Source organism: Saccopteryx leptura, chromosome 2 (assembly GCF_036850995.1).
Source record: "Saccopteryx leptura isolate mSacLep1 chromosome 2, mSacLep1_pri_phased_curated, whole genome shotgun sequence".
Taxonomy (NCBI): Eukaryota; Metazoa; Chordata; class Mammalia; order Chiroptera; family Emballonuridae; genus Saccopteryx; species Saccopteryx leptura.
Genome location: NC_089504.1, coordinates 343,951,455 through 343,974,250, shown reverse-complemented (window position 1 = coordinate 343,974,250; position 22,796 = coordinate 343,951,455). Strand labels below are relative to the sequence as shown.

Below are 22,796 nucleotides of genomic sequence, written 5' to 3'. Positions count from 1 at the left end.
TGACGCTTCTCATCTCTCCCCCTTCCTGTCTGTCTGTCCCTACCTGTCCTTCTGTCTGTCTGTCACACACACACACAAAAAGAAGCATTTTCACTTCAATGGACAAGATTCTTAAAAATGTAAATATAACTTGAATCATTGGTATGAATAAATTTCATTCTAAACATAAACCAATATCAGATCCTTTCCTATCTTTACAAGGATTATGAAACAGGCAAACACTGAACCTTAGAGGAGGGGAAGTGGGACATATATAATGTACAGAAAAGAGAAATTGGCAAGGCTTAAACACAATTTTTTATTTCACAATTGCTTGCAATCTGCTTCCACCCATGGATAGAAAAACAGCTGTTTAAAGTGAGTTGATATCCCACCAGATAAATATGCCAACATTTCACCAGGAACTATGGCTACAACACACCTTATGGTGACTTTCTAAGTATTCTCTGGGACAGAATGAAATCGAGTTGGATTTCTTTTTTACTTAATTGAAGAACCTAAAGCTTCTATAAACTTAAGTGTTTCTTGTGTTATGAAGGATAAGCACAAAAGCTAATGATGGAGTCATGTAAAACATTCAAACTTACTTGCAAAATATGTGGTCACATTTTGTGGAAACAGGCTCTTTGAGCAACTCCAAACTAAAAGGGTAGGGGAAAAAAAGAAAAAGAAAAAAAATGTGGCTCAATAATTCATTTAAAAATAAACATATTCTTAAGTGGCTATAACTAAGCCAAGGTAAGGTTTTAAATTCATTCAATATTTATTCTGTGGTGGCACAGTGGATAAATCATCAACCTGGAATTCTGTGGTCGCCAGTTCAAAACCCCAGGTTTGTCCAGTCAAGGAATATATGGGAAACAACTATTATAAATTGATGCTTCCTACTCCCCCCTGCTCCTCTCCCTCTTTCTTCTCTCTCTAAAATCAATACGTAAAATATTTTTAAATAACTAAATAAATATTTATTAACTGTCTGTTGTGCTGATAGCCAAAAATACCGCAGAGAATATGATCCTTAGCCTCACTGAGCTTCCCTTACATCAGAACAGAATATACAGTACTCTTTTCAGTATTCTATATTACCTATAGCATTTAGAAGATTAGCTGATACTACTTTATATCAATAAGGTTTCACTGATATTTTTTTTGAGCTCTCAGTGGATGCATATCCTTTATCTAAACTTTAAGATCCACAAAGATAAAAACTTTTCTGTATTTTTTTTGAATTTCCTCACAGCACTTTTCTTTGCTTTTGACGGCCTTTTAAATTTCTTCATATGAAAATTTTCAAGCATTTACACAAATAAAACAGTAAAATGAACTCCATGTACCACCCAGTTTCAGCAATTATCATGGCTGACACCCACCCAAAGCCCAGATTAGTATTATTTTTTAAAAGATTGTATTTATTTACTTTTTTAGAGAGAGGAGACAGAGAGGGAGAGAGAGAAAGAGAGAGAGAGAGAGAGAGAGAGATGGAGGAGAGGAGCAGGAGGCATCAACTCATAGTGTTTCTCGTGTGTGCCTCACCTGGGCAAGCCCCAGGCTTCAAACCAGCAACCTCAGCATTCCAGGTCAACCCTTTATCTGCTGCGCCACCACAGGTCAGGCAAAGCCCAGATTATTTTGAAATAAATCTCAGCCATAACATCATTTTATCTACAAATATTTCAGAACATATCTTTAAGAAAGACATTTTTAGCATAACCATAAAAACATTACTCCTAAAAAGTTATTTCTTTAATATCATTTAATACACAATATAATTAATGTTCTAATTTTCCTCTCATAAAAATTTAATAATTAAATCTATGTAAATCAGGATCAAACAAGACCCACACTGTTGTTGGTTGGTATGTGTCAAGTCTCTCCCTCTCTTTTTTTTTAAGTGGGGGGAAGGGGAGGGGAGGGAAGGAGAAGGGAGAGAGATAAGAAGCATCACTCAACTTCTAGTTGCATTACTTTAGTTGTTCATTGTCTGCTTCTCATACATGCTTTGAGGGGGGTCCTCCAGCAGAGCCAGTGATTTCTTGCTCAAGCCAGTGACCCTGTGCTCAAGCTGGTGAGCCCACACTCAAGCCGGAAGAGCCTGCACTCAAGCCCAACTCGGCAACCTTGGGGTTTTGAACCTGAGACCTCAGAGTCCCAGGTCTACACTCTATCCACTGCGCCACAACGGATCAGGTTCACCTCTCCTTTTATGTATAGATTTTCCCCTCTTCTCCTACCCAATTATTTATTTTAAAAACTAGGTCATTTACCTGGAGAATTTCCAAACTTCTGAATTTTGCTGATTAGAACCCTAATGGTATATGTTTCACATGTGCCTCTAGCCTACAGTCTCAGACAAACAGAGGTTCAATTTGGGGGCAAGAACAATTTTTGGTACTGTCTACTTTTATTACATCACTTCAGGAGGTACATGATGTTTGGTTTGTGATTACTTTGTAAAAACAATATATTAGCCTGACCAGGCGGTGGCGCAGTGGATAGAGAGTCGGACTGGGATGTGGAGGGACGCAGGTTCGAGACTCCGAGGTCGCCAGCTTGAGTGCGGGCTCATCTGGTTTGAGCAAAGCTCACCAGCTTGGACCCAAGGTTGCTGGTTTGAGCAAGGTGTCACTAGCTCTGCTGTAGCCTCATGGTCAAGGCACATATGAGAAAGCAATCAATGAACAACTAAAAAAGTGCCACAACATCTCTCTCCATTCCTGTCTGTCCCTGTCTATCCCTCTCTCTGACTCTCTCTCTGTCTCTGTAAAAAACAACAACAACAAAAAACACCCCAACAATATATTAAACACTAACTGAAGAAAATAATAAGCTTAGAAAAACATTCAAATTTCAGGAAAAGAAAATACTGTACATCATCCAAATTCCCATTCCCACCTGTGTATCCACAAAATCTCAAAGCCTTCCTGAGATTAATTCATATACTAATATGAGAAGTATTTACTGAGAATCTACTATGTGTAAGCACTGTTCTTAGAAAGGGAAATACTGCAGTGAACAAAATAAAGCCTACCCTTAGTAGAACTTATATTCTAGTTGTGGTAGACGGTTGATTGAGAAATAAATGAGAACATAAGGGAATAGTGTTAAAGGAAAAATACAGGAGAGTGAAATACTGTAGAAAGCAGTGTGTGTCAGGGAATGAACACAGGTCAGGAAAGGCCTCATCGAAGGTGATGCTGCTGGACAGCTGAGTAATGGGAGGAAACAAGCTGTGCCACAATGGGGGAGAACATTCTAGCAGAGGGAACAGAGAAGAGACTCAGCAGGACCATGCCTGGGCACAAAAGATAGCAAGCACGTAGGGTACTAGGATAAATGATAAGGTAGGGAAGTAGTAGGAGAGGTCAGAGAGGTAGCTGACAGCCTGAGCAGGTAGAAACCTATTGGCTATTTTAAGTCTCTTTCATTCTGAGAGCTTTAGAAACTGATTTTTAGAAGAGTTCAGGCAGGACATCAAATAACAGGTAACTGTATGTATGACAGGAATGTGGTATTTTTTTTTCTTTAAAGGCTTAACTTTTTAGAAAAGAATCACAAGACAAGCTGGTGGACAATAGCCTTGTTGTGAAGGGTTTGGTAACACAACTCTTATAATCACGGGGTTTCTGACACTGCACCAGGGAAGAAAGAAAAATACCACAGTAAGTCAGAAGGCTGGGCTTCTACCAGCAGGTCTTTTTTTTTTTTTTTTTTACAGAGACAGAGAGAGTCAAAGAGAGGGATAGATAGGGACAGACAGACTGGAACAAAGAGATGAGAATCATCAATCATTAGTTTTTCGTTGTGACACCTTAGTTGTTCATTGATTGCTTTCTCAAATGTGCCTTGACCGTGGGCCTTCAGCAGACCAAGTAACCCCTTGATTAAGCCAGCGACCTTGGGTCCAAGCTGGTGAGCATTGCTCAAACCGATTGGCCCGCGCTCAAGCTGGCGACCTCAGGGTCTTGAACCTGGGTCCTCCGCATCCCTGTCCGACACTCTAGCTCTGCGCCACCGCCTGGTAAGGCTACCAGCAGGTCTTGACCACAGGCCAAGCACTGTACCTGACTGAACCTAAGTTTCCTATAAGGAAACTCTCACCCACTTTACCAGTCTCTTCAGCCTATTGTGAGAATAAAATTAAAATGCTATTTGGGAAAATGTTCACAACCTGAGAAGATGATTTGTACTAATGTTGATATTTCTGGGAGTGAATGTGATTTTTAAAAAAAATAGAAAAGAGCCTGACCAGGTGGTGGCGCAGTGGATAGAGCGCCGGACTGGGATGCGGAAGGACCCAGGTTCGAGAACCCGAGGTCGCCAGCTTGAGCGTGGGCTCATCTGGTTTGAGCAAAAGCCCACCAGCTTGAACCCAAGGTTGCTGGCTCCAGCAAGGGGTTACTCGGTCTGCTGAAGACCTGCGGTCAAGGCACATATGAGAAAGCAATCAATGAACAACTAAGGCGTTGCAACGAAAAACTGATGATTGATGCTTCTCATCTCTCTCTGTTCCTGTCTGTCCCTATCTATCCCTCTCTCTGACTCTCTCTCTGTCCCTGTTAAAAAAAGAAAGAAAGAAAGAAAGAAAGAAAGAAAGAAAGAAAGAAAAAGAAAAACTCAACAACCTGACAAAGTGAACTCTGATTTGTTACCAAAACACTAGTTCTCAAATAAGCTAGATATCAAAGATTTTCTCAGTAAAAGTAGATTTAGCTATACCAGATGGTTTTCATTCTCACCACTGACTCAATTTTGAAAAAATTATGTTTCAGTATGGTAATTATAAGCCAAACTATACAAACATACTGTAAACAAACTTTGAACAGATGAAAACTCCAATATGTAAGAAGGTAGTAACTGTTAAATGAAAAGCTTGAAAAGAAAATAGGAATGAAAGACAAAACTTAAAATGTTCTTTTAGGTCCTGATGACAGTAAATGTTTACTATAAAAGTGACTCAAGTAGGCCCTGGCCGGTTGGCTCAGTGGTAGAGCGTCGGCCTGGAGTGCAGAAGTCCGGGGTTCGATTCCCGGCCAGGGCACACAGGAGAAGCGTCGATCTGCTTCTCTACCCCTCCCCCTCTCCTTCCTCTCTGTCTCTCTCTTCCCCTCCCGCAGCCAAGGCTCCATTGGAGCAAAGATGGCCGGGGCGCTGGGAATGGCTCCTTGGCCTCTGCCCCAGGCGCTAGAGTGGCTCTGGTAGCAACAGAGCGACGCCCAGGAGGGGCAGAGCATCGCCCCTGGTGGGCGTGCCGGGTGGATCCCGGTCGGGCACATGCGGGAGTCTGTCTGACTGTCTCTCCCCGTTTCCAGCTTCAGAAAAATACAAAAAAATAATAATAATAAAATAAAATACACACACACACACACAAAAAGTGACTCAAGTACTTTAAACACATTTTAAACTAGTCAATACTTTAGGCCTACTACATGTCTACATTTGGGGCTTCCAAAATGAATATTGATTAGAAAAAGGCAGGTTAGGTTCCAAAAATAATTATGACTCACCAAGATAACCATTTTAGAAAATTCTTTTGAAAGCCAAAAGTTTTATATAGTCATATGCAAAAACTAAAAACTACCAATTATCAGAAATAAATGCCAACAGTAACTTAGAAGCCAATGGAACAAATTCTTTTTTTTTCCTTAGAGTTTAAAGTGAAAGTGAGCTTATTAGTGAAGCAGTGAGATAGAGAGGGGTCTACTCCAAAGACAGAACCTACAGAAGAAATTTTAGCTCTTGAGACCCCAAAACAGCTAGAAGCCTACTCTATAGCCTCCATAATTAACACTGTTTCTACTCAAAATCAGGAATTATTTATTAACACATACAGCAAATTGTACTGTTCTGAGCTCTATAAGAAAAAAAAAAAGTGAAGTAGGTAAGATTGTCATCCTAAAACTTTCCATTTAACAGCATTGGCTAGGTAGTTCAGTTGGTTAGAGCATCGTTAGGATATGCCAACGTTGTGGGTTCGATCCCCAGTCAGGACACATACAAGAATAAACCAGGTCCTAACCAGTTGACTCAGTGGTAGAGAGATTGTAGGCCTAGCGTGTGGATGTCTCAGGTTCAATTCCCAGTCAGGGCACACAGGAGAAGCACCCATCAGCTTCTCCAACCCTCTCCCTCTCACTTCTCTCTCTCTCCCTCCCCCTCCTGTAGCCATGGCTCGATTGGAGCAAGTTGGCCCCAGGCACTGAGGATGGCTCCATGGCTTCCTCAGGCACTAAGAAGAGCTCACTTGCTGAGCAACAGAACAATGCCCCAGATGGGCAGTGCATCACCCCCTAGTGGGCTTGCTGGGTGGATCCCAGTTGGGCAGCATGCATGCGGGAGTCTGTCTCTGCCTCCCCTCCTCTCACTGAAAAAAAAAAGGAATAAACCAATAACTGCATAAATAAGTCTAACAAATCAATGTTTCTCTTTCCCTTCCTCTCTAAAAATCAATATATAAATTTTCAGAGATTTAAATGAGTTTAACAATGACTAGGATACAAAGCTTTAAAAATCTAAGAGTATTTCTAATAAAAAAACAGATGAAAAAATATAAGCAGTAAAATATATAATATTTGGCCGAAATGAAAATTTAGCATTAACTTTCACGGTTTTGGTTTTTTTTTTAACAGGGACAGAGAGAGAGTCAGAAAGGGATAGATAGGGACAGACAGGAACAGAGAGAGATGAGAAGCATCAATCATCAGTTTTTCGTTGCGACACCTTAGTTGTCCATTGATTGCTTTCTCATATGTGCCTTGACCGCGGGCCTTCAGCAGACTGAGTAACTCCTTACTCGAGCCAGCGACCTTGGGTCCAAGCTGGTAAGTTTTTTGCTCAAACCAGATGAGCCCGCGCTCAAGCTGGCGACCTCGGGGTCTGGAACATGGGTCCTTCTGCATCCCAGTCTGACCCTCTATCCACTGTGCCACCTCCTGGTCAGGCAACTTTCATCTTGCAATTTTAATGTATCTGCATTTTCTAATTGATAGTTTAATTTTCAATGGAAATATAAAATAAATGGACCTAAATGACACACTATTGAGGACTTTAATATGTATTGCTGTTTTATTTTTTTGTGGCAGACAGAGAGAGTCAGAGAGAAGGACAGACAGGGACAGACAGGAAGGGAGAGAGATGAGAAACATCAATTCTTCTTTGCAGTTCCTTAGTTGTTCATTGATTGATTTCTCATATGTGCCTATGGTGGGGGGATAGCAGACCGAGTGACCCGTTGCTCGAGCCAGCAACCTTGGGCTCAAGCTGGTAAGCCTTGCTATGAGCCCGCACTCAAGCTGGCTACCTCGGGGTCTCAAACCTGGGTCCTCCACATCCCAGTCCGATGCTCTATCCACTGCGCCACCACCTGGTCAGGCTATTGAGGACTTTTTGTTCACTCTGTAATTATGATGAGTTTTCTGACTTTTCAAAAGCTGTTTTTCCCCAATTGCCATTTCTTGCTTCTCTGGCTCTGATGTTTCATAAATTAGGCTATAAATCTCATTTAGCTCTTGTTTTTGTTTGGTTGAAAAGTTGAGGGACAAGGGAGGGGAGGGTTACTTAAAAATCTTGTATCTCTCTGAAAACACAACTTGCGTTTTCTTTAATATTATTTACTTGACTCCAAATATGATAAACAACTTTCATGAAGCACAAAGGAAAATTTACTTTATTTACTCTCCTTTATTCAAGGTAAGAAGCAATAGGTGCAGATTTCCAATTTATTTTTTGAATGTTACCCAGCACTAACCATCACAATGTTTAAACCAGTAAACTATTGAAGAACCAATTTAGTTTATTATTTAATATCTTCAACAAATGTTTACCCAATGGTTACTGTGGCCAGGCACTATTCTAAGTCCTGAGGATACAGAAGTAAACAAATAAAAACCGGCAACTTCCCTGACCTCCATCTTTCACCTCCATCTCTCTTTCTTTCCTCGGGGCCAGGGAACTTTGCCGGGCGGGGTGTGCGCTCTGTACTCAAGCCGTTTACTTATTTCACAAAAACAAAACAAAAACAAACAAACAAATAAAAACCTCTGCTCTCATGGAGTTTATATTTTGTGGGGTAGAGAAAAAAGTTAAATAAATTATATATAATGTCATGTAGTAATAAGAATTACAGAGAAAATATAAAGGGTATAAAAAGTTGGTGGGCCTGACCAGGCAGTGGCACAGGGAATAGAGCGTCGGACTGGGACGCAGAAGACCCAGGTACGAGACCCTGAGGTCGCCGGCTCGAGCAAGGAGTCACTCGATCTGCTGTAGTCCCCAGATCAAGGCACATATGAGAAACAATCAATGAACTAAGGTGTCGCATCGAAGAATTGATGCTTCCCATCTCTCTCCCTTCCTGTCTGCCTGTCCCTATCTGTCCCTCTGTCTGACTCTGTCACACACAAAAAAAGTTGGTGAGATGTTATAATTTTAAATAGGGCCTGACTTGTGGTGGTGCAGTGGATAAAGCGTCAACCTGGAACACTGAGGTCGCCGGTTCAAAACCCTGCACTTGTCTGATGAAGGCACATATAGGAGTTGATGCTTCCTGCCCCCCCCTTCTCTCTCTCTCCTCTCTAAAATGAGTAAATAATAAAGAAAAAAAGTTTAATAAAAATAAGATTAAAAAAAAAATTTTAGCCTGACCTGTGGTGGCGCAGTGGGATAAGGCGTCGACCTGGAACACTGAGGTTGCCGGTTCAAAACCTTGGGCTTGCCAGGTCAAGGCACATATGGGAGTTGATGCTTCCTGCTCCTCCTCTTTCTTTTCTTTCTCTCTCTCTCTCTCTCTTTTTCTTTCTTTCTCTCTCTCTCCCCCCTCTAAAAATCAATAAATAAAATAAAATAAAAAATTTTAAATAGGGTTATCTGAAAATTCCTTTTTGAAAAGGTAGTGCCTGACCAGGCGGTGGCGTAGTGGATAGAGTGTCGGACTGGGATGCAGAGGACCCAGGTTTGAGACCCTGAGGTCACCAACTTGAGCACGGGCTCATCTGGTTTGAGTGAAAGCCCACCAGCTTGAATCCAAGGTCGCTGGCTCCAGAAGGGGTGAAGGCCCATGGTCAAGGCACATATGAGAAAGCAATCAATGAACAACTAAGGTGTTGCAACGTGCAACGAAAAACTAACGATTGATGCTTCTCATCTCTCTCCGTTCCTGTCTGTCTGTCCCTGTCTATATCCCTCTATCTGACTCACTCTGTCTCTATTAAAAAAAAAAAAAAGAAAAGGTAGTATTTCTTTTTTAATTTTATTGATTTCAGAGAAAGAGAAGGAGGGGAGAGAAACATGGATTTGTTGTTCCACTTATACATTCATTGGTTAATTTTTTTTTTTTTCATTTTTCTGAAGCTGGAAACAGGGAGAGACAGTCAGACAGACTCCCGCATGCGCCCGACCGGGATCCACCCAGCATGCCCACCATGGGGCAACGCTCTGCCCACCAGGGGGCGATGCTCTGCCCATCCTGGGCGTCGCCATGTTGCGACCAGAGCCACTCTAGCGCCTGAGTCAGAGGCCACAGAGCCATCCCCAGCGCCCGGGCCATCTTTGCTCCAATGGAGCCTTGGCTGCGGGAGGGGAAGAGAGAGACAGAGAGGAAAGTGCGGCGGAGGGGTGGAGAAGCAAATGGGCGCTTCTCCTGTGTGCCCTGGCCGGGAATCGAACCCGGGTCCTCCGCACGCTAGGCCGACGCTCTACCGCTGAGCCAACCGGCCAGGGCTGGTTAATTTTTTTTAATTGATTTTTTTTTTTTTTCATTTTTCCGAAGCTAGAAACGGGGAGGCAGTCAGATTCCCGCATGCGCCCAACCGGGATCCACCCGGCATGCCCACCAGGGGGCGATGTTCTGCCCCTCTGGGGCGTCACTCTGTTGCATCCAGAGCCATTCTAGCGCCTGAGGCAGAGGCCACAGAGCCATCCCCAGCGCCCAGGCCATCTTTGCTCCAATGGAGCCTCGGCTGCGGGACGGGAAGAGAGAGACAGAGAGGAAGGAGAGGGGGAGGGGTGGAGAAGCAGATGGGCGCTTCTCCTGTGTGCCCTGGCCGGGAATCGAACCCGGGACTCCTGCACACCAGGCCGACGCTCTACCGCTGAGCCAACCAGCCAGGGCCTAAATTGATTTTTGAGAGTCAGAAAGAGGAAGGGAGGAGAGAGGGACAGAGGGAAGGAGAGGGAGAATGGGAGGGAGGGAGGGAGGGTGGGAGGAAGATAGAGAATATTCATTTATTCCACTTAGTTGTGTATTCACTGTTAATTATATTGAAATACAGTTTTATTCACAGGCCTCCAAACGTGGTGGAGTTTGGCCAAGTTGAGAGCTCCTGAATATCCACAAGAAAACTTTTCAAGGTGGTAGAAATGTTTTATCCCTGGCCTGGTAGCTCAGTTGGTTAAAGTGTCCACCTGATCCTCATGCAAAGGTTGTGGGTCCCAACCTGATCAGGGTACATACAATAATCAGCCAATGAATGCGTAAATAAGTAGAACAACAAATTGATGTTTCTCTCTCTCCCTCCCCTATTCTCTTTTCCTCTCTCTCTAAAGTCAACTTTAAAAATATTAAAAAGCCTGACCAGATAGATGGTAGCCCAGGGGATAGAGCCCCAACCTGGGACACTGAGGACCCAGGTTCAAAATCCCAAGGTTGTAGGCTTGAGCACAGGCTCACCTGCTTGAGCATGGGGTTGCTGGCTTGTGCATGGGATCATAGACAGGACACCATGGTTCCTGACTTGAGCCCAAAGGTCGCTGGCTTGAGCAAGGGGTCACAGACTCAGCTGGACCCCCCAGTCAAGGCTCATGTGAGAAGCAATCAATGAACAAATAAAAGTGCCACAATTACAAGTTGATGCTCCTCATTGCTCTTGCAACAATAACAAAATATATATATATATTATATATTATATATATATATGTTCTATATCTTGACTGGGCTACACAGATAGATACATATATATATGTACATCTACATGTCAAAACTCAGCATCTTGCACACTTAAGATCTCTGCATTTCACATATTATACCTCAATTTTTTAAAAACTTGAATATTGGCCCTGGCCAGTTGGCTCAGTGGTGGAGCGTCAGCCTGGCGTGCGGGGGCCCAGGTTCGATTCCCGGTCAGGGCACACAGGAGAAGCGCCCATCTGATTCTCCACCCCTCCCCCTCTCCTTCCTCTCTGTCTCTCTCTTCCCCTCCCGCAGCCGGGGCTCCATTGGAGCAAGGCTGGCCCGGGCGCTGGGGATGGCTCTATGGCCTCTGCCTCAGGTGCTGGAATGGCTCTGGTTGCAACGGAGCGACGCCCCGGATGGGCAGAGCATCGCCCCCTGGTGGGCATGCCAGGTGGATCCCAGTTGGGCGCATGCGGGAGTCTGTCTGACTGCCTCCCTGTTTCCAACTTCAGAAAAATAAAAAATAAATAAATAAAAAACCTTGAATATTCCAGTCCCCTCCTTATTTTATAGATGACAAAGAAAGGCTTATCCAGTCAGAGATACTTATACCTTTGAGAACTTGCAGTATTCTTATTTAAAGACACAGGGCTAGCCTGACCAGGAGGTGGCGCAGTGGATAGAGAGTCAGACTGGGATGCGGAAGACCCAGGTTCGAGACCCCGAGGTCACCAGCTTGAGCGCGGGCTCATCTGGTTTGAGCAAAAAGCCCACCAGCTTGAACCCAAGGTCACTGGCTCCAGCAAGGGGTTACTCGGTCTGCTGAAGGCCTGAGGTCAAGGCACATATGAGAAAGCAATCAATGAACAACTAAGGTGTTGCAAAGTGCAATGAAAAACTAATGATTGATGCTTCTCATCTCTCTCCGTTCCTGTCTGTCTGTCCCTGTCTATCCCTCTCTCTGGCTCACTCTCTGTCTCTGTAAGAAATAAATAAATTAAATTTAAAAAAAATTTTTTTTTAAATAAAAAAAAATAAAGACACAGGGCTAGCCTGACCTGTGGATAAAGTGTCAACCTGGAACACTTGAGGTCACTGGATTGAAACCCCGAGTTTGCTGGGTCAAGGCACATACAAGAAGCAACTACTACAAGTTGATGCTTCCCACTTCTCCCCACCTCTTTCTCTTCCTCTCTCTCTCTAAAAATCAATAAATAAAGGCCCTGGCCATTGGCTTAGCGGTAGAGTGTCAGTCCAACATGTGGAAGTCCCAGGTTCGATTCCCAGTCAGGAAACAAAGAAGAGACCATCTGCTTCTCTACTCTTCCCCCTTCTTTTTTTCTCTCTCTCTCCTTCCCAGCCTCCCTCCATCTTTCTCTCTCTCTCTCTCCTCCTCCCACGGTTGCGGCTCAAATGGTTGGCCCTAGGACTGAGGATGGCTCTATGGACTCCCCTCAGGCACTAGAATAGCTTGGTTGCCAAGCTAGTGGGCTTGCCAGGGGTCTATCTCCCATCCTCTTACTTGAAAAAACAAGAAAGAAACCTCTTCAGTTAAGAAAAGCAGCAACTTTAATAGCCTAATCTTAACAGACATTATAATTTTTTTTCCTTACCATATAAGGTAAATTCTATTCATTTTCATAGGATATAAACATGTAAGGAAGAATCTCAAATTAATAAATTCTGTTGACTTACCAGATTGGACACTCTAAGATTTTCTGCATACCATTAAGGACATTTTGTACTTCTTTAACACGATCTGCACATAAATCCATCTCTTCCTGTTACAATGAACTTCAACACAAAAACAAATATATATATAAATCTCTCTAAAAAGCTTCAAAAACAGCTGAGTTTCATTAAATGTCATTTTTAAATAAGAGAAATTAAATGTTGGAGTGCTTAAGAATAATCCCAACCACCCAACTGAGTAACAAAAGCCTTAGTTTTTTAAATTCTACGTTTTTGCCCCGGTCAGGTGGTTCAGTGAATAGAGCGTCATCCTGGCGTGCAGAGTTAGGTCATGGGTTTGAACACAGGTCTGGGCACATATAGGAAGCAAGTAACGAGTGTCCAGATAAATGGAACAACTATGTGGAACAAGGAGTTTATGTTTCCATTTCTCTTTCTCCTCTCCGTCTCGCTCAAATCAATAATAAAGTTTTTTAAAATAAAAACAAAACTAAAGTAATAAAGTTCCATGTCTTTCGTTGTAATTAAGACGATTTAAATTCTCTACGTTTTCACATATAGCCTCCAATCATTCCTTTTGGTCTTTTCCTTTCTCTAAGCAAGGAAAAGCCACAAGGGGGCTGTTTCGTTTTCTTGTGTAAAACCAAAATCAAAATAACAAAGCCAATACCAACCAAGGCTTCCCACCCTTGTCCTTCCCCAGTGTCTTCCACTGGCTTGCACTCAACTCAGGAGCCTCAGGCACACCCACGCCAGCAGCATCTGTGCCTAGTGATGCCCCTCTACTTGACTCATTTCTTCTCGGAAACGCCTATGAACCCAATTCTTAAAGGCTCTCCCTCCACAAAATCCTGTCTCCTGTTTCAAGGCACATTCTTGCCCCTCTTCTTCTTCAGGATTCCCTTCTCACATATACCAACCCGTCTTTTTACATTATGGTGTGCCCCTAAAGACACATTCCGGCTCCTAATATCAGTATTCCCCCTTCGGACACACGCAGCCCCTTTCATTTTCCTTGGTGCCTCCTTCCCCCGCGACCCACAAAGTGTACCCTTCTCCATGACTATACCAAACTCAGTATCTTAAGCTTTTCAGGTTCCACCCGGCGCCAGCCCCTGCCAGACAACACCTACCTTATGGTCCTTCAGAAGTCTCCTCCCCCACTCTTTCCACACCTGTTTCTTATCTATCCCCCCGAGCACTCCTTGGGGTTCCCCCCCCCTTCTCCAGGCCTGTCTCACCTTTATTTAGAACAAAACGTCTGGGTTTTCCGAGTCCTGGGACGCAGTTCTCTGAAAAGCCCCCCGGACGGTCCGTCCTCGGTCCAGAAAACGAAGCGACCTTACGCCGCGCAATCGCAGTTTCAATTTTTTCTGTAATTCCCGCGCTTTTCCGTTGCCACGGAAACCTACCGCTGCGGCTAAGCGAGAGCCTCTCAGAGTGCGAGATGGAAACACGTTACGGAAGGGCGGAGCCGAAAGAGCCGAGCGTCTTTCGAGGCTCCCAATTGGTCAATATTTTTTCCCTGTGTTACATAATTAGTAAGAGACGGAAGAGAAGGAATTTTCCCGGAGTTTTCTACTCGGCGCCCCGCCTCTCACCTTTACGCTTTCAGTGGCGGCTTGTTACGTCACAGTGATTGCTGTACTAAGGTCGGAATCGTTGAGGCTCGACTATGAGCGCAAGATAGTACCTACAACACTCGCAAAAGCGGCCTCACCCTTGCCGCCGCAATGGAAGTCTCCAGTTTAGGTAAATAAAAAGATTGTAGGCAAAAAACACTACGATTTCCAGCACGCATTGCCCATCAAAAGACCTTCGCCACAGTGTTACTTGGACACTATAGTCCTATGGAGAGGAGCTTCCGACACTAGAAGCAGGCACGACTCTCAGGGTAGTCCAGTTGATAGAATGAAGAGCTTCGTACGCTTATGCACGTCAACAGATACGGATGGGAATGTTATGTTTTTGTATCCTGAGAGCGGATAATAAGCTCAAGAACCTGCAAATCTTGAGAAGACTACAATTCCCATCCAGCCCCGCGAGTCTCGGGTAAGTAGTCCTCTGGGCAATAAACTTTACTAAGGGAACGCAATAGGCACCGATTTTACCTGGGAAGTGATATTGGTTCAAGCCTACGGCTGCGCACTCGTAGTTCCACCCCTGGGGCCCCAATGTTTGTTATTGTTGTGCGGTTCAAGCAGTTCTTGCCCCGCCTCCCGAAAAAACTCACCCTCAACCAATCAATAGGGTGGTAGTTTTGCGGGACAGCTAGTATGAACCAATCATATTGTTGGAAACTCAAAACAGGGGACTAGGCCCTGTTTCTATCCGCCATGTTAGATTCACCCCGCAGGGATAACAGCCGAGCTGGCAGCGAACGGTCCCTGCTCTGGCCTCCGGCAGGCGCCCCCCGGGGGCGGGAAGCTGGTAAGGAAGCCGTTGCGGTTACCTAGAGGTGGGGTCACGTCGCACTAAGAGAGCTCTGGGAAGTTCAAGGGAGAAATCCTGTAAAAAAAAAAGGGGCAACTTTTTCCGTGTTGATGACAGCGGTTCTTTTCAGTGACGGGCTGTGTTCTGAGGGTCCGAGGGGGCTGATACCGCCGGAGGGATGGAGAATCCGAGGCTCAGAACGCCTGGCTTCTGCTGGTGGAAGGCCGAGACTCACCGGCACAAATAGGGCCTAGCCAAAGAAAACGAGAGTCCTTAGGGGGGGTGGTGACACTGTCTTGGGGACTTGGAGTCTAGAAAACGATAACTGGAAGAATAAGATGAAGTCTGCAAGAAAAAAAAATGACACCATACAGCCACTTCACCCTATCCCCTTCCACTTTTTAGGAACCTCATAAAGTCGTTTTCTTGGTCAGGAACCTCTGGTATTAGAAATGTACCGTTTTTCTATTTTGTCAAACACCCAACTTTCCACGTCATACATTTTAATGTCCAGGATATCTTCTTGTACAAGCTTCTCGTGGAGACAGTAATCAAAGTTCAGGTTCCAAGGCCTGCTTCAGTAAAGAGATTTTTGGTATCCTGAAAAAAATCGACATGGAAAGCTGACTTGTGCCAAGCAAACGTGAGTCAGTGGCATGAACTCATGATAATGCCAGTTACTAAAAGCTGAAGGCCTAAGCCCCAGATCCCTGAGTTTACTGGCTTTATTTTATATTTTTAAAAGTATTTTTCTTGTTTTTAAAATTTATTGATTGATTTTTTAAAGAGAGAGAGAGAGAGAAAAAAACATCAATTTGTTGTTTCATTTTTTTATGCGTTCATTGGTTAATTTTTTTCACTGTGCCCTGACCTGGCATGGAACCGGCAACCCTGTCTCTACACTCTTAACCAGCTGAGCTACTTGGTCCAGGGCCTTACTTTACTGGCTTTAAATCTGCAAGGGCAGATGGGTTTAACCATAGCTTTGGTGTTTCCACAATGCTCTTCCTAAAATAATTTTCACATACTGTATAAGCCAAACGGAAATAGACTGTTCTTTATGAAGACCTGGATATGATCCAGCTGAGCTAGCCTCCCCCACTTCCTGTTTTCTCATCAGCAGACCAGCAGTTGGATGAGCTCCAGTTCCAGTGTATCTAAACTAATTTCTAATTGTGTAATTTGAGAAAAGGGGAGGAAGATTAGTTTCCTGTGGACTCTGGAAAGTGTGGAACTATGTTTCTCAAAAATTGAAAAGTGAGACTGTTTAAGAGTCCCCACTTTTGACGGACTGAATCGGGTACTTCATTTCTCTGATTTTTTTGCCCAAGATTCTGGGGAGTTGACAGGAATTCTTTCCAGGTTTTAAGGACCCCCCACAAATTGCATTCCATATGAGTAGATGTCAGCAGGATTGCTAGAAACTGGAATTGATTTGGTGGTGAACTTGACTCTATGTGGAGACAAAGGGAAGAAAATTGGAGGTTAATTGTTTTGAGGTTAAAAAAATTATTTGATCCTCAAACCTTCAAGGTCATTTTTAATGATCTTGTATTGTTTCACAGGACAGTGTACTGTGGAAAACAATTATTTTAGATTCTAAAGACTGATTTATCATAATTTTACATTTGAGTAACATTTTCAAAGAACATGCACACACATTTTTATTTGATTCTAATGATAGCATTGTGAGATTGTCAAAGCAGAGATATTAGACATAATTTACAGATTAAGGAATTGAAGCTCAGAGGTTAAATGACTTGCTCACAGTTTTATGACTATTAATGGCTAGAGTAATGTGTGTCCAACCCAACTCTATTTAGCCCTGTGCTTTCTCCCCCATTATAGTGTAAACTTTGGGGATTTAATCTTTTTCATCTCCTATCTCCTATGCCTGGATCAGAATTTGGCTCTTTGTAGGTGCTTATTAAAGATTTGTCAGTGAACATGTTTAAAAGCTGACATTTTTCATTCCAGATTATATTTAGATTTAAACAAACTATCTTTTCATAAAGTTATAAAAACAAATCAACCTAACAACTCATCAAGAAACAAAATCCTTAAGTAAAAACAACTTACCAGAATAAACACTCATTTAAGGATTGTTAACTTCTTAGGTAAATAATAATGGTACTGTGGTTTTTAAAAATTCTTTTAGAGGTACATACTCAATTATTTTATGGATGAAATGATGGCTATCAAAATTATACAATAGGACAAGGGATTGCTATAAAAAAGGTTAGTTCTGAGTTGATGTTAATTATGGAAGATAGCTGATATGTCCATAGGGATTCATTATATATTAATCTCATTTCTTTTTTGTATAGGTTTAAATTTTCCCATAATCATTTTTTAAAAATTAGATTGCTATAGTTTGATTAAAACATTAGTTGCATTAGTTGACTGCAGTCAATCCACACTGGAGGCATTGGGGGCATTTGGGTTATGCAGGAATATAGTTGAAGTGAGGGTAACCTTGCGTCTTTTGTTGTAGTTAGGTGTTTTACTCTCCACTTTTATGTGTGTTTGATATGCTCCATAAAAGAAAAAAAAGTAGACTACAAAAAACAGATGAGCTTGGATGAAGGGTGTTGAATGCTACTCCTGTGTAGTTTTTGGCTAGTGTTTTGGCCTCTAAGTTTTTTAAATTGATCTAATATAGAACCTCAGTTGTTCAGTTTAGGAAAAGACTGCTTTTCCAAGAAAAAAATGTAGAATATTGCTCTTAAGTTATAAGAATATAAATTCCCTAATGGTAGAGACCTAATCCAATTTATTTTTCTTGTCCTACTATTAGCAAGTAGTCGGTATCTCTATCTATCGATTGATCAATTGATCAAGACAGACAGGAAGGGAGAGAGATGAGAAGCATCAACTTGTAGTTCTGGCACTTCAGTTGTTCATTGATTGCTTTCTCATACGTGTCTTGACTGGGGGGCTCCAGCTGAGCTAATGACCCCTTGTTCAAGCCAGTGACCATGGGGTCATCTCTGTGACCCCACACTCAAGCTGGTGAGCCTGTACTCAAGACAGGTGAGCCCACACTCAAGCCAGAGACCTCGGGGTTTTGAATCTGGATCCTCAAGTGTCCCAGGCCTTTGCTCTATCCACTGTGCCACTGCCTGGTTAGGCAGTAGGTATCTGTTCAGTTAACCAATCAATATTATGTTCCTGAAAATGCTAAAGGATTTTACAAATATTAGATTATTTCTTTGGGAGTGGCCAAAATTTATATTCTCTCAGCAAACATTTAACCTTGAGATTTGTTTTAAACCACCCACTAGGTTGTAAGTAGCAGAAGAGCAGAAACACTGTCTTCTCATTCACTGCTGTGTGAATAGCCTAGCCCAGCCTATATTAATACTCATAAGTATTTGTTGAATATATGTTTATACAATTTACCCTCTTTTTAATGTGTTTTCTCTCTCTCTTGTCCTCTCAACTTTAGCCCCACAGCATGGAACCACAGGTTACTCTAAATGTGACTTTTAAAAATGAAACTCAAAGCTTTCTGGTTTCTGATCCAGAAAATACAACTTGGGCTGATGTTGAAGCTATGGTGAGTGTTAACTTTGTTTTGTTTCTCCCTCCTTTAACCCTTTGAGTAGTACAAACGTTCATGTACGTCCTCAAGCCTCCTGACCCATCAGAGTACACATTTTAAAAATGGGTAAGGCAACATTAAAAAAAAGGCAAATGTATGTTCTTGTTTCCATAAACTGGTTATCAAACAAACATGATTTTAAGTTAATAAAACTGGAACTAATTTAATTTCATTTTTTGAAAAAAAAACTCACTCCCAGGGGTCAGCAAGCATGAAAAAAACTCACTACTCAAAGGTTTGAGCATAGATTTTTTTCCCCCCCAAAGGTAGCTATTTTTAGCAGTGTTCTTTCATGGCTACAAAGTCTATCCTATTTACCATTTCTGAGCCTTTGGAAAATTATTCTTGACAAAGATTTAGTATAATTTTTTTGAAGAGTTTAGAAAGAGAAAGTAAGGTTATTTTTTTAAGTGAGATAGGACTTAGAAAAACTTATTATTTTTAGAAATAGTCTGAGGAATGAATTGGTGTGGGCCCCACCCTAACCAGGCCCCAGAGGAATGTTCTCTTGCCTGAGAGCAATATGTCACTGTGGTTTGTGAACCATCAAGGATATAACATGGTTTGCAAGAACTGATCAATTGCTTTTATTGCTAGGTGAGCAGAAAAAACTACAGGTGCTTAGACAGCAGCTCATGTATTCGCCTTTTGGTTGTTGTGAATGCTTTTCGTTCTCTTGGTTTGCCCTTTGTACTCGTTTCGTTTGCAGTAGTGAATGTTTAACTGTTTATCTAACAAAATCCTTTGGTAAAAACCTACTTTTAACTGTTTATGTGTTATGGGAACTAAAAGGGAAAAGAAATGGAAGAGAGAATGCAAATTATGGTCTAATCTAGTCCTCTGTCTTCTAGCAAATAACTTTTTTATACTGTCCTAGACAGATGGTTATCCGGAGTTGGATCTTATTTGTCAAATGAGCTGAAAATCAAACACAGTTGATCTTTATTTTCTAGGAGTTAATGAGACGACAGCTTGCGTGTGTGTGTGTGTGTGTGTGTGAGTGTGACAGAGACAGAGGGACAGACAGACAGGAAGGGGAAGAGATGAGAAGCATCAATTTTTCATTGTGACACCTAAGTTGTTAATTGACCGCTTTCTCATATGTGCCTTGACCGAGGGGGGAGGCTACAGCAGAGCGAGTGACCCCTTGCTTAAGCCAGTAACAATGTGGTCATGTCTATGATCCCACACTCAAGCCAGCAACCCTGCACTCAAGCCAGGTGGGCCTGCGCTCAATCTGGCAAGCTCAGGGTTTCGAACCTGGGTCCTCCACGTCCCAGTGTGACACTGTCCACTGTGTCACAGCCTGATCATGCGCCTTTTTTCTCTTTATTGTAAATACTAAATTATAAAAGTGTAATATGTGCTCATTATAAATGGAAGTGAAACAATCCAAACATATGTAAATAAAAAGTTAATATATCTCTCTCTCCACTGTTCCCACCTCTCTGGGGTAATCAGTGTTAACAGCCTTGTATGCTCTTATCCACCTTTCCCATGTTCACACGGATGGTATACTAGGGTTGTGCTATAAACATTATACTATGTAGTTTGCTTTTGTTACCCAACAGTATAATACAAACATAGTTTTCAATGAATAGATAAGAATCTAAGCTTTTTTTTAAAGCATAAATTGTCCACAGTATTACTGGTGATGGTGTACTATAATTTAACCACCCCCTATTGAAAGATTATTTATAGTTTTTTGTTTTTTTTTACAGAGATAGAGAGTCAGAGAGAAGGATAGACAGGGACAGACAGACAGGAACGGAGAGATGAGAAGCATCGATCATTATTTTTTCATTGCGTGTTGCGACATCTTAGTTGTTCATTGATTGCTTTCTCATATGTGCCTTGACCGTGGGGCTACAGCAGACCGAGTAACCCCTTGCTTGAGCCAGAGACCTTGGGTCCAAGCTGGTGAGCTTTGCTCAAACCAGATGAGCCTGCGCTCAAGCTGGCGACCTCAGGGTCTCGAACCTGGGTTCTCTGCATCCCAGTCCAATACTCTTATCCACTGCGCCACCGCCTGGTCAGGCATATAGTATTTTTTTTAATTCAGATGTCACTAGCATGTTAATTCAGGTGTATAACATAATGATTCTATATTTATGTATACCTCAGTAAGTCTGGTTAACATCCGTCACCACACAGTTATAATTTTCTTGAATTTTATTTATTGATTTTACAGAGAGAGGAGACAGGGGTAGGGGAGCGAGAAGTATCAACTTACAGCTGCTTCACTTTAGTTGTTCATTGAATACTTGTCATATGTGCCTTGACCACGCAAGCCCAGGGCTTTGAACCAGTGACCTCAGCATTCCAGGTCAACACTTTATCCACTGCACCACCACAGGCCAGGCAGTTATAATTTTTTTTAACTAGAAGTTTGTACCTTTTGACCATCTTGACCCATTTCACCCACCTTCCACACCCTGCCTCTGGCAGCCACAATGTATTCAATGTGTGTCTGAGTTTGTTTGTTTGTTTGTTTGTTTGTTTTTTGGATTCCATTGTAAGTGAAATAATAGGTTATTTGTCTTTGACTTTTACTGCACTTAGAATGCCCTGAAGTCAAAAGGTATTTGTTTTGTTTTGTTTTTTTAACCACTGTAAAATAAACTACAGGGGGCAGCTCTTTGTATATAACTTATGCACTGTTCTATAGGATAGGATAAAATTTCCAAAGTGAGATTAATAGTCACAAGTCATGTAATTTTAACTTTTAATGAATACTGCCAGGTACTTTGCAGAATAATTATAACACAGAAATTTATTGCAGTACCCTAAATTTTTTTTTTTTTTTTTGTGAGAGGCAGATAGGGACAGACAGACAGACAGGAAGGGAGAGAGATGAGAAGCATCAGTTCTTCACTGCGATTCCTTAGTTGTTCATTGATTGCTTTCTCATATGTGCCTTGACCAGGGGGCTACAGCAGAGCGAGTGAGTCCTTGCTCAAGCCAGTGACCTTGGGCTTAAGCCACTGACCTTGGGCTTCAAGCCACTGACCTTTGGGCTCCAGCCAGTGACCATGGGGGTCATGTCTATGATCCCATGCTCAAGCCAGCAAACCTGCGCTCAAGCTGGTGAGCCCGCACTCAAGCTGGATGAACCCATGCTCAAGGTGGTGACCTACAGTTTTGAACCTGAGTCCTCCGCATTCTAGTCCGACACACTGTCCACTGTGCCACTGCCTGGTCAGGCACCCCTAAATTTTTTATAATGTTGGATATTATGTCTTTAAAATTTTTTACTGCCATTCTGTTAAGATGACATCTTATTGCTTTAATTTGCATTGTTCTAGCAACCATTAAAGTTTTAACACCTGGCCTGACCTGTGGTAGTGCAGGATAAAGCGTCGACCTGGACTGCTGAGGTTGCCGGTTCGAAACCCTGGGCTTGCCCAGTCAAGGCACATATGGGAGTTGATGCTTTCTGCTCCTCCCCCACTTCTCTCTCTCCCTCTCCTCTAAAATGAATAAATAAATAAAAGTAATTTTTAAAAAAAACTTTAAAAAGTTTTAACACCTTTTGCCTGTCTATCCCTCTCTCTGACTCTCTCTCTGTGTAAAAAAATAAATAAAAATAAGAAATAAAAAAAGTTTTAACACCTTTTCATATATTTGTTAGGCATATCTAATTTCTTTTCCTATGAAATTTCTGTAAATTTTTGCCCACTTTTACCTGGGGTTTTTTGTATGTTTTTTGTTTTGTTTTTGCGAGACAAGGACACACAGAGACAGACAGACAGGAAGGGAGAGATACGGCATCAACTCAAAGTTGCATCACTTTAGTTGTTCACTGATTGTTTTCTCCTACGTGCTTTAACCGAGGGGCTTCAGCTGAGCCAGTGACCCCTTGCTCAAGCCAGCAACCTTGGGGTTATGTCTATGATCCCACGCTCAAGCCTGTGACCCGTACTCAAGCTGGTGACCCCACACTCAAGCCAAGGGACCTTGGGGTTTCAAGGTCCTCAGCGTCCCAAGGTCAACGCTCTGTCCACTGCACAACCACCTGGTGAAGCGTACCTGGGTTGTTAACCTTTTTTTTTTTCTTTTTTTTTTTTACAGAGACAGAGAGAGAGTCAGAGTGAGGGATAGACAAGGACAGACAGGAACGGAGAGATGAGAAGCATCAATCATTAGTTTTTCGTTGCGCATTGCAACACCTTAGTTGTTCAT

At 42.4% G+C, this 22,796-nt stretch overlaps 2 protein-coding genes across 5 annotated transcripts in view; one reads left to right on the top strand and one right to left on the bottom strand.

Annotated features, from left to right (window-relative positions):
• Positions 1–14,044, bottom strand: part of BRCA1 (BRCA1 DNA repair associated) — a 72,951-nt gene extending 58,907 nt beyond the window's left edge. Inside the window, exons 1-3 of the mRNA XM_066364066.1 lie at positions 13,819–14,044; positions 12,581–12,679; positions 588–641 (exon numbers count right to left, since the gene is read on the bottom strand). Coding sequence (XP_066220163.1) covers positions 588–641; positions 12,581–12,660 — 134 coding nt within the window. The 5' untranslated portion in view covers positions 12,661–12,679; positions 13,819–14,044. The remainder of the gene's footprint in view (positions 1–587; positions 642–12,580; positions 12,680–13,818) is intronic.
• Positions 14,045–14,494: 450 nt separating this feature from the next.
• NBR1 (NBR1 autophagy cargo receptor) overlaps positions 14,495–22,796 on the top strand; it is a 40,635-nt gene continuing 32,333 nt past the window's right edge. For 3 of the 4 annotated variants that reach the window (XM_066364072.1, XM_066364071.1, XM_066364069.1), the window contains exons 1-2: positions 14,852–15,007; positions 18,459–18,569. In XM_066364072.1, coding sequence (XP_066220169.1) covers positions 18,468–18,569 — 102 coding nt within the window. In that variant the 5' untranslated portion in view covers positions 14,852–15,007; positions 18,459–18,467. Of the gene's footprint in view, positions 14,630–14,851; positions 15,008–18,458; positions 18,570–22,796 lie in introns of those variants that run through there. The other variant, XM_066364070.1, reaches the window with a different exon arrangement.